Genomic DNA, 12,494 nt, shown 5'->3' on the forward strand with positions numbered 1-12,494 from the left:
GTCATCTGATTGACTCTATACACACGTATTGGTAGCTATTTGCATACTCATTAATATTCATAAGTCATATGACCAGAATTTTGAAGGTGAACATTCTGTTCACAAAATTCCACAATTTTGCACTTTTTACCAACTTTTTGAAAAATGAATCGAACCAAACACAAATTCCAAAGATTGCTTAACCCTATAGATCCTGTGGCATGATGAATTTTTAGATCTAAAGGTTTAAAAGTGAAATTTAAGACACTTTTTCCACAATTTGTAACTGTTTTTACAGGGACATATTTATGTACAAAAGACATATCAGCATGGTGAGTTTGAGGAGTGTAGATTTGCACATGAATTGCACTAGTTTTGCTTCTTTGAAATGCTGTGGAAATGTATCGTACATCTTCCGATCGCGAATTTAACAACCCGCGAAAATGTCGGGACCCCCGCGATACGCGAAAAATTCTGTACGCGAAAATAACAGCTCTGACATTATACTATTTGGGAGATTCTTCCACAAGGAAATTATAAGTGTAGATGATTTTCACATGAATCTTCCATGGATAATCATACTTGGAATGAACTTTTGGTTTCTATTTTAATATACATGAACAAGTATTTCTCCTTATACCCCTGTCACACATATTCGGAATCAGCAGGAATCGAGCAGAACCAGCCGGAATGAAGAACTTTCAGAATTCGTGCCACATTCGGGAGGGAATTTGAAATTTTCACTACTTTTGCAAAAATGTCTTCCTTTTTTGCGACATGACCGGGTGACTTCTACTGCCCAATGACGTTACAACAGCAGCTGGCCGCGTTTTATGTGATTCTCTTTCTCTAGAATGCGATCATAATGCCTCGAATGCTCTTAGAATGTCGTAAGAATATCAAGAATGCAGTCAGAGAGCAGTAAGAATGCACTTCGAATGTCGTTCGATATTTCTCCACTTCGAATGCACTTAGAAAGTTTTGAACATGAGCAAAACATTCAGGCTGGTCACAAGAATGGACCCGAATGTCTGAAATGCTCTCAGAATGCAGTCAGAATTTTTAGGATGCGCTTCGGCTCATTCCGCCTCTAGTGTGATGGGGGTTTTAGCTGGCTGAACTTTACCATAGCTACATGGAAAGGGCTAGCTTTTTATCAAAAGCAAATTTAAAGAATGATACAATATGCAATTCAGATAGGAATGGAATTTATTTCCCAACTTATGGCCAGACGATCAACAAAACAATATGAAATGCACAGTTCTATCTTTGTGAAAATAGTTCTTGAACTTTTCGAATATGGTCAGAATTTACTTTTAAAAAAGGTTACCTGTTTACGGCATTTATATCACCAAATTTTACTTATTAGTAAATGTAATTTCATATCCCACTTATTGCATTTAAAAATGCCCCCCATAATGTTACATAAATGCTAAACATCCTGGAAAAACTAGAGTTCAATTTCTCATTTTCTCAAAACATATCAACTTTCAATTACATGCTTGTTGTGGTCGGGCTAGTAGCAAACAAGGAAATATGGGCTATAGAATAACAAGACAAATATCCAATTCACTCTCTTCCTCCTCCCAATTCTCATCCAAACTAATCCAAAATTGTATTTTTTTTCTTCATCATAAGGCATCACCCACCCTTTTCACACTCCAGCTTTGACTAGATTTCTTGGCTATTGGACAAATATGAGACCAATAAGGAAGTATCAAATTATCAAATTCAACCATTCTGCATCTAAGCTGGTACATGATAAAAACTCATGTATCAAAACTTTCTTTTTTTACTTAAAAGTACCGTTAAAATCATGAACTATTCAAGTTCATGGACTGACTATTAAAAACAATGTCTCAGTCACATGAAATGACAAAACTTATCTTGAGGCATCAGGTTAAGTAAAATTACATATGGGGGGAGTTGATGGGACATCCAAAAATAGTCGGGCTTTATTCTGGAGGGATACGACTTTTGCTCTTTAAAATTAATATTCTAATCTTTGCTTTGCTCATTACACCAATACACTAGTTACTGCAAAATTATAATATAGCTATCATGATGTTACAGTAAAAGATGTTCAAGGAACAAAATACTTATTACAAAGGTTGAATTTGATTGTTCAACGTATGCAAGATTTGTATGCGAAGGAAATAAATCATGATTCTGTTACATTCGTAGATGGATTTTTGCCAAACTTTCTTTCTTTGTGTTTGCTGCTCTCATTTTTTATTTTCTTCTTTTATTTTTTAAAACCCACTTGACATATTGGATGAACTTCCACTTATAATATACAGAATCTATCTCTCTTTCTATAATGAACTTTTAAAACATTTCTCACATCTATAGATCTTTCTTTTCTTATCTACATGTAAATGTAGGTCTTAATCTGTTACCAACTTACCAGCTGATCTCTCCTTCTATACTACATGTACCGGTCTTTTTGTTTCCAACTACATATACGGGGGTAGAACCAAGATTTGTGGGGAAAAGGGAGGTTAAATTCTTTGAAGATGCTAAATTTTAAAGAGTGGGTACCCAAGCATCCCCCTACATGTACCCTTTCCCTCCTTCTTCCCTATATACCAATACCGCTATAAAAGGGACTCATACATATGTAATGTGATTTGGGGAAATATCTTAATCCAATTCTTTGAATCTTTCAGCTTTTCACAATGTAATTTCAAGAAGAAGCCATAGAAAGTCAATTGATGTTCTATCAACATCAAACATTGTCAATCTATCAATGCAATGCAAAATTTCTCAAGTCAGACCCAATCGGCCTGTTAAATTATGCATGTCGCCGCATGTGCAAGCAAAGATTGCCCATGTACACAATGTATTTTTCACCGCCGTATTCATACGACACGTATATATATATATTGCCATATTGCAATTTGCTCAACATTACACACACTTCACTTGACTGGTGGCAAAAAATTGAGTACACACATATAATTATCCTGTTACACTACGACTGCTGAAACTGTAAAATTTTGACCGTCAAAGTCAGTGGGGTTCACTGTGAGGCTTTTACGTGGTTTTGGCTGAGCACGGCCGAGGCAGGCACACACTCCTCGTCGGGCTCGCCTCCGAGCTATTAAAATGCATCGTTACCAGCTGTCAGCCCACACAATAGCACCATGGGACATTGTACACAAGAAAAGAAAATAAATTTTGAAAGTGAGAGGAAAGGACAGAGAAAGAGAGGGAGAAAAAAAAAAGATCGCATCAAGAGGGTCTTGCAAGCAAGTGGATATTGTCTGCATTATGGTTGCTATGGCGACAGGGCCAAAGAGTCACTCTTTTGGGTAGAGAGAGAGAGTGGCGCTATAGTCTGAGGGAGAAAGAAAGATGAAGGATGAAAGCGTAAGTGAAATATCTCACCTAGGATATGACTTTAACAATACTCTTTTATATCATATATTGTGTAGATGTGTATAAAAAAAGCAAGAGTTTTTCTCAGAATTTAGGCTTAGTGCAGGCATAAAGTCGGTATCTACCCCTACTGCTCTGACATACATGTAAAGGTACATGTAGTACAGTTATCTCAATTTCTCTCATGTTATAAACATACACCAGCTTTGCTTCAATCTTTAATAAGTTATGGATTGAAAATGCTTTATGCTTGAAAAACCTGATATCCAGATTCAGAACACATTATTTTTTAAAACCATATTCCCTGTTTAAGCATTCACTGTGAGATCAAAGAATCATACTGAAAGTTAAGTCCATAGACAATTCTTTAAAAAAGAAGCTTGTATAAAACTACAAATCATTGCATTACTGGGTCGGTAATCGGTATTCAATTCAATACTTACACGTAAGCCAGAATTTCAATCATTTTCTACTTAAGTATACACTTAAACCATCTTTGCTATTCAATTGTCATTTTTGGCTCAGTATTTGGTTTTAAAAATCTATTAAAGTCAACCCCTCCCTGGTATTAAAGGGGAATGAAACCTTTGGAATGAGTAGGCTTGTGTTGAAACAGAAAAATCAAAGAATAACAATAAAGAAAGTTTGAGAAAAATTGGACAAACAATGAGAAAGTTATGAGCATTTGAATATTGCAATCACTAATGCTATGGAGATCCTCTAATTGGCAATGCGACAAGGATGTGTGATGTCACGTGTGAACAACTTTCTCTATGATGGACTATAAAATACCCCCAAAATGTCTCTTTTTGCCTTTTCTTATGGTGATACAAACTTTTATCCGTGATGTATTCTTTAAAAATCTGTATTACATGCCCTCCTATAGAAAGAATACATGATCTACTGATAGATGTGATAAAAGAGGCAATTTAAGTGAAATATATACTAGTGTAATGGGGAGAGTTGTTCATCAGTGACATCACACATCTTTGCTGCATTGCCAATGTGAGGATCTCCATTGCATTAGTGATCGCAATATTCAAATGCTCATAACCTTCTCATTATTTGACCGATTTTTCTAAAACTTTCATTGATCTGTTTCTTTGATTTTTTGCTTTCACACAAGCTATCTTGTTCTAAAGGTTTCATTCTCCTAATAAGTCTGTCATGTGTGCAGTTTACAAACGCACAATATGCTCAGTCATTCATTCTGCATACAGGTGGATACATACATGTACATTGTGCACCAATAGACCAGTTCGTAGTTACTCCAGGGACAATTTTGGTCAAATGACCTTTCATTTCTTTCATCATGATAGGCAGATTTCAAAGCAAGATATTACGTAAGCTTGCCTTACATAGCAGGATGAAGAAATTGAATAGACCAGGTGACTAGAATAGCACACAAATGAACCCTTTTTAAGGTATTTGTTGCGTTTCTACTAGGCCCGGTTTGAAAGTCCATTTTTGATGCACGTGTACACGGCGTGTTTTTCGGTCGTGTTCACGTTGTAAACACTGAGTGAGAGTGAGTTACAGTATGTTTTCAGTGTTTCCTACATGTAGCCTAAGTCACGGTTTTAAAGCTTACCTGAGAAGTTAGAAGTATCAATCCACAAAAATTGGTGCAATTAAAAAGTTTTCTCAGCTTAGCAGCGCAATAAATTAATAAAGAATGCAAAATAAAATCAGTGCAGGGCCCTAGTTAGCGCCGACGTTCGTTGGATGCGCATTTTGCATACTGTACCGTACATGCATGCACAGATCGCTGCAGAATTTAAGTGTAACTGAAGTTATCGATTGATTTTCATTATTTTATTGCCAATTTAAGGAGCAAGTGTTTGTAGGCTTATAGCATATGTTTATGAGCGTATAACACGTAATTGGAGCAATGATCGCTGTTGCAATTGGTGATTCTCAAATTGGCTCTAAAAGTGATGACGAACGCTTTCAAGAGTCTCGTTACGTGTTATACACTCATACACATGTGCTACAAGCCTACAAACACACGCTCCTCAAATTGGCAATAAAATAATGAAAATCAATCGATAACTTCAGTTACACTCAATTCTGCAGCGATCTGTGCATGTATGTACGGTACGGTATGCAAAATGCGCATCCAACGAACGTCGGCGTTAACTAGGGCCCTGCACTGACTGGAGCATACCCATTTCGTGTGGCACAAAAACTTGAGTCTCCAGAATAAATGTGGATTAAATCGGCAATTTTGGAAGTAAACTCACTCTAGGTTAATTGAAATATATTGACATATTAGTGATTAAAACATGTGCTTAGAACTAAGAATTAACGTGAGGCTGTGAACTTGTTCACTGACTTTACAGTCCCATGCAAGCTTTAATGCAGATGCTACCGTGTACACGGTGATGGAATTTAGTACACGTGCACTGACTTGACCGTGCGTGTACACATGTACCCGAAACGGGCCTAGTTTCTACTTTGGATGCATATCATAGCATGTTGCACAATGTACTTGGCAAAGTGTGAAGTACCAGTCCTTCGTGGACGCATTGTTTTTTTGTGGATGTAAATGAAAACCACAAATAAAAAGAATATATGAATAATCAAGATATCAAACTTGGTGCTTATCTCATTAGATTTTAAACCACCATGTCACTTTAGTACCAATGACCTTCCTCTGATCATGCGTAGAATCTTTTGATCATGCGCAGAAAGGAACTACGAACTGGCTTATTGGAATACCTATTTTGACAACACAATGGAAAGTATTTTGCTTAAAATTTGGCTTGATAAAGTAAATACTTAGATATCTGAATACAAATATGCACTTTGCTTTGAAAAGTCAAATGCTTTTGATTGAACGACACCCCTGGAAAGCAGTGTTGTTATTAAAGTGAACATATTTCATTTATTTTGGGCGTAGATTTTCCGGTTGAAATGCTTAATTGCATCATATTCTCTGAAATAAGAAATGCTTTTAATAATAATGTGATGAGCATACAGCAATATCTTCAGAATCCATGTTGCATGCTTCTGAAATGAATTTTAAGCATCAAAGATTTCTTATAGCAAAAAGGTTTATAATTTTTTAATAATTTAATTAATTTTTTTATAATTTTTTGATAGACCATAATTTGGTCTATCAGTTTTGAAATACCCCGACCCTGTCCTTTATCCATTCTTGACCATCATTGTAGTTTACATCTAAGGTTGAAAGTTCACACTGCTCTCAACCAACCAGATGCAGGAATTTCAGTAGCTTCTAACAATGACAAAGAAATCCCAGATGGATCCTTTCATGAAATGCTCCCCAAGTGTTAGTGAACAGCAAATAAACCTCACTCCCCCTCCCCTGAAAAAAAAGCACAAAGCTCCCCGCTAAATGTGGGGCTCCTGGCTTAAAGCCGGGAAAACATTGCTATACATATGTATAAAACATTGCTCTGTACTCAGGGGGGGGGGGGGGGGTCTGTTTTTGTAATTCATATATTCTGTTTAATTGAACTCTTTATTTTTAAGGTTGGTTTTATTTGGTTCAAATCGTCACTTTTCAAAACTCACCTTTTCTCATAACTTGTTTTCTTTTTCTTTTTTCATGGATTGACTGTCTAAAGGCAAAGGGGTGTTGCAAGAAAATATTTGCAATCAATTGCAAATTTCAGATGCCAATTTAGAAGTGATAGATCAATTTTAACTCAAATCAATTTACATTTGTTAAATGTTAATGCAATAAGTAGACCATCAACCAATTGCCAAATTATATGAAATGGGTGACTTTCAATTGATTTATGGTTCCCAAATTAGCTTGCAATCAATTGCAAGGTTTCTTGCAACGCCCCATAAGTTTATCATGCGAAACCGGATTTCAGAATATGGACCTACTTGTATGTCTTCTATTTCTTTCTACTCTATGTAATTAATAACCAATTAAAGTATTGGAATGAATGCAAAAAAAAAATGTGCTTGCACTTTTCCTACTTTGTAACATGTGGAGACAGGGGGTAACACAACCTCTAAAAAAAGGGATTAAAATAATTCTTTTCAAAAAGGAGAAAACAAATAGAAAAAATGAGAGAATGGACGTATTAAAGGAGAAATGATACTTTAAAAAAAACAGTGAAATGGATCAAAGTTACAAGGTTTACGTCATCTTCAGTTTAGGACCCAGTAATGAATAAAAAAAAAAGAAATTCTTGGAAAAGCCACAGTAATGAAATAAATAGTCATGGTATGTGTAAGCATGACCACTGTCCTCATTGCACTATCAATTCACCTTTTTAACTTCATGATACTTCTGCAATGCACACATCTGAAGTTCACTTGTCGTACAACCTCAATCTGCAAACCTGCCAAATCTTTGGAGTTGTTAACTACCAGTTCAGTCGAGAAAGTTCTCAAAATTATGAGGTTCCAGATAACTCGGCAGCTGAGACAACTCGACCTCATCGAAAAATTAAGTGCCGAGTTGTCCAATATTGGATCGCCATTTTGTTTGGCAGATGTTTGTATTGAAGTTGTACATCAGTTGCAATGTTCTCTGCTAGGCAAATACTACCATAGGGTTATTACGGTTAGGTTCTGATGGCATACTGATTGTAAGGGATTTAGGTTTTATGATGGACAACTCAGCACCTAATTTTTTGCCAAGTTGTCTCAAGTGCCGAGTTGACCTGTTATTTCACACATTCGCAATACCTGAACCGGACAACTTCCCACACTGTACATGTACATGTAGTTTATGAAAGTGCAACTTTTTTCTCATATTTCTATAGAGAATATTAATGAATTTTTGCTTTCAAACTGGAACCACAGGTATCTCTCATAACACAAACTTTTGAGAGAATAATATTAAAGTATGACAAAATTTGACTTAAGTGTGATTTAAGTGCATCTCTAAGTCATGCTTGAATGCTGACACGTACATGATATTCAACACACAATTTTAACGATTAATTGGCAGTAGCATGCATCCTCAGTATGATTTGACCAATGCAGACAATGCGTTTTATACCACATGCAACAAGGAATTTAAATAGCTCAAGAAAATAATTGCGATCAATTGCAAATATTCTGTTGCAGTTTTACAAAGTTCTGTAGTCAGATAACACTCCTTGCTTCAAGAAGCAGGTGAGCTCCCATTTGCAATTAATTGTAAGATATATGATTGATTAAGGGACTGAAAATAGACATGCCACTGATAGCAAGTTTCTTGTAACACCCGATTAGTCACTCACTCCTACATCTTTGTGAAACACCCTTAGGACTTTTACAGGTACTTTGCTCTGTAAACAGTGGCAGAAAAAAAACCTGGCATTTTCGAACATTTCAGTATTTTCAAAGTTGAGAATCAGTATCAGTGAGATGATCAGTATATTCAAAAAATACCATAGGACAACACATAAAGCTGAAACTTTAGAAATCAGTATTTTACATTTAACTATCAGTATTTTTCTCACTTTTCAGTACTAAATACTGAAAATAAGTACTATGTACTTGGCAGCTCTGAATAATGTTAATTTTCTTGATCAACAGGTGTGAGGATGGCTATTGGCAAATCCCTGGTGTTATTTCTCACAGGGATAGTGTGAACAAACCCATCTTTCCCAAGGTAAATCTTATGTCCCGGGACCTCACTACATTTAAATGCAGTTCATTATTTTGCATGTTAACTCGCTTTCCAAAAATATGATTAGAGTAGTCGGATTAAATCTGTTTCAGCTCTCAACAAAGTAAACTGAAGAGGTGTGTTCTGTTAATCAACTTTATTACTTCCACTTGTAACAATTGGCACATATAATCATATAATCTCAATGTTTGCATACTCTTAACTTGGCCACTAATGTTATTAATGTTAGTGATTGGCATGTGACATTAGTATCACGCAGCGTTCAAATTTCAGTTCTGCGAATTCAAAGTAATAATGGCAAAATATTGAAAACAATGAATGGAGAATACCATGAACTGCTCTATTCATATCCAAAATTCACAATTACTGAGAAGACTATATATGTATCATCCTTGCAAAATATCTGAATTTCTCATTTTGTTTCATTAAAAAAAATGATAATTTGAAGGAAGACATAAGATTGAAAGCTGCCTTTTCGAATGAAAAAAAGAGTATTAAAGACAGAGGGGAGAGGGAGAAGGGAATGGGGCAAGGAGAGGGGAGGGGGGAAGGAATAGTTGAGGGGGTTATACAGAAGAGGGGGATACAAGGAGCTTGTGAAAGACTCAAATTAACTCCCTGAATCATTCGCAACATTTCCCAGAATCTCCCTACCTATAGTGGAAAAACAGGAAGTAATAAAATGCCCCGTGACAGAAAAGTGAAAGGTCATGCAACACTTTTTTAGTCATGTGGTCTGCTATACATGTATGATTTCATTCTTGTCATCCTAATGCAATTTCTACATGAGGGTTGAATTCGAAACAGAATGGAAATCCCTTGATGACAAATCATTTAGTTTTTTAATTTGTATAAAAACAGAAAATGAGAGCAAAATTTGAACAACAAATTTGACAACATTGGTATTCAGATAGGGGTCAATGTTAAGGTGGTCCTTAATTACCTGAGTCTGCTAGCCATTGCTGCGCTCTAAGAACTCTTTCTTGACGTTTTGACGTTGAACTGTCTTTGGTCTCTTCAAGAGTGTCTATGTAGGCCTCATGGCGTGCTATTGATTCCTGGAAGACAAGAAAGGACAGAAATACCATTAAAAAAGCACTAGTAAAGAGGTCTTAAAGGTAAATTCCAGTTGTGGTAACGATATCAGAATGAGTTCGTACAGAATCCAATGAAATGACCACCAAAGTGTCTGTTTGGTAAATAAAACATATATGTGCCAAAGGATTCTGGAAGAAATTTTGTAATTGCTAAGAAATCAGCAATTAAGCACAGGATTTGGGTCAAGCGTCGGCCAACATTCAAAGCAATCATAATACACTGTCCCATGTGCACTTATCTGTGTTGGTGATCTTCAGTGTGAACGTTTTTCAGCTTTGATTTCAAGATTTCACAAAGTTCAGTTTATGTAACTGTAAAAGATCTAGATCCTCGATGATATAGTGACAATTAAGCCTGGTTTACAGACTTTCTCATGAAATCAGTGTTTACTGCAACTCCTGGCATTTCTCTTTAATATGATGTCATATTTTACCCAGGGTAGCCACTTAAGTTCTGACAACTGTTCTCCCAGTGGACCCTGCAAAACATGATGTTATTATTACCCCGGCTTTAGCATGGCTACCTTGATCAGGTGATCGAGCATTCAAGGAATTTCTTCCTACCATTCACCTCACCTGGGTCGAGTGCAGCAACATGTGGATAAATTTCCTGTTGAAGGAAAGCACGCCGTGGCTTGGAGTCAAACCCACGTCCCTCTTATTGAAAGACAAAAGTCATAACCACTAGACCACGATGCTTCATGAAATGAACAGACAGCGGCTCAATTCCGAGGGCTGTTTGACAGTTATGCACAACATACATGTACAACATATCATGTACCTGAGTTTTTGACAATATACCCCTATGAACAATGTGGTTTTGGCTTTAGAATGTGTTCCAGTCGCGCGTAAAATCATGCATAAGATATCTTGATGGAACATCATTCCAGGTAAGGTGAAATATGAAAATACTTACCTGATTTTCTTATTTACGAGATAACTCATACATCTACTTGATTTGCTAGTTCAGCCCTCTGGACTGCCATACCTGAATAGAACTCCCAAGGATTTAAAAAGCGCGAGCGCGCCCTCTCCCGTTCAGGCTTACTACCCATGATCACCGCGCAACTAGCGTCCATCTTCCTCACCTTTCGCAAGCCCATACGTTGAAACATGTTGCTACGCAAGGCGGAGGGTCGGTGGGAGGGTATCAAGTAGATGTATGAGTTATCTCGTAAATAAGAAAATCAGGTAAGTATTTTCATAATTTACTTCAATAACTCCATACATCTACTTGATTTGCTAGACCAGCACGGACTCAAACCGTAGGGAGGCATGTTTTCAATTGTAAGCCTAAGAAAATTTAAAAGAAAAAACAAAAACAACGAAATTTAGGGAGAGGGGGAAAAAGCCGCAGCTGCTTTAAGCGCCGAAGCAGCAAATCTCGCCTCGCTGGACGGAATGTCCTTCAAGTAGAAAGAAGTGAAGGAGTTAGTTGAGCGCCAAAAGGCGGCCCTCAAAAATGTCCTCGAGAGGAATGCCCTGTATACTCAGGAATACTAAGTATCATGGGCCCTCGGCCTAGTGTCAGGAGAACAACATCACCTGCTGACTAGAGCGTAAGAATCGAAATTTGTTGAAAATTTCAACAAGAATCGTGATCGGAAAACTGAAGCTTTTAAGGCTCAGTAAGTGATCAATCGACCAACCTGAGAAGGCGAGATATCTCAGAATTAAGCCTCCGCGTGGGAGAAAACGCCCAGAATTCGATATCTGTCTCAAATGCGTGAGGGCAGAAATCTGCAGAATTCTGATAGAGAGCTGTGGTAAAAAGTTACTAGCGGTCCGAAGGGGACCAGGAACGACGGAGAGTAGGGATTTAGGAAGAAAACCACTCGTAAGGCAGACAAGGGTCGAGAAAGCGACTGAGTGCCATCCTGTTAATAAGGAATGCCGCGGACATGTTGCCTATGTAGAATAGAGCAGTCTGGTCAAAACAGCTCAACCGGGCGTGTCAGGGATACAGCGCGGTACACATCACGACAAAAGTGTGTTAGACCGAGTGATCGAGAGAGAACTCAGGATCCCCTTTCTCCCATACTGATTGAAGCACCCATCTGAGGGTGCAGTGCCCGCGGTGGAAGAGGTGGCTTGGCTCAAGCCACCATCGCCGAGAGAGCCCGTGAGGCTAGGCTGCGATGGCTGTCCGCTGGGCGGGGGAATCCCTAGCAGCAGCAAGTGTACGCCAGAGGGAGCTGGCGAAAAAAAAATCTGTCACGATATTACGTGTAAACGACCATCAAGAGATGCTCTAAACGAACAGACATCGCCAGATATGATACCTCAACCGTTACATTCCCAACGGAATCGAATGAGGTAGCAACGGCCCTGTCCTATCAAGTTAGGGACGGAAACTGGCTAAGAGTGTCGAAGTCCTCGCTTGAAGAAACAAGCGAAGGAGACTTGAGGAAGTAATCACAAAATTTCCATCA

General features: G+C 37.6%; 1 protein-coding gene across 1 annotated transcript in view; it reads right to left on the reverse strand.

Annotated features, from left to right (window-relative positions):
- The window catches only part of LOC121425385, a 68,808-nt gene that overhangs the window by 18,132 nt on the left and 38,182 nt on the right, over positions 1-12,494 (reverse strand). Inside the window, exon 4 of the mRNA XM_041621416.1 lies at positions 9,909-10,023. Within this exon, the coding sequence (XP_041477350.1) occupies positions 9,909-10,023 (115 nt within the window). The remainder of the gene's footprint in view (positions 1-9,908; positions 10,024-12,494) is intronic.

This window comes from Lytechinus variegatus, chromosome 12 (assembly GCF_018143015.1).
Source record: "Lytechinus variegatus isolate NC3 chromosome 12, Lvar_3.0, whole genome shotgun sequence".
NCBI classification, from domain to species: domain Eukaryota; kingdom Metazoa; phylum Echinodermata; class Echinoidea; order Temnopleuroida; family Toxopneustidae; genus Lytechinus; species Lytechinus variegatus.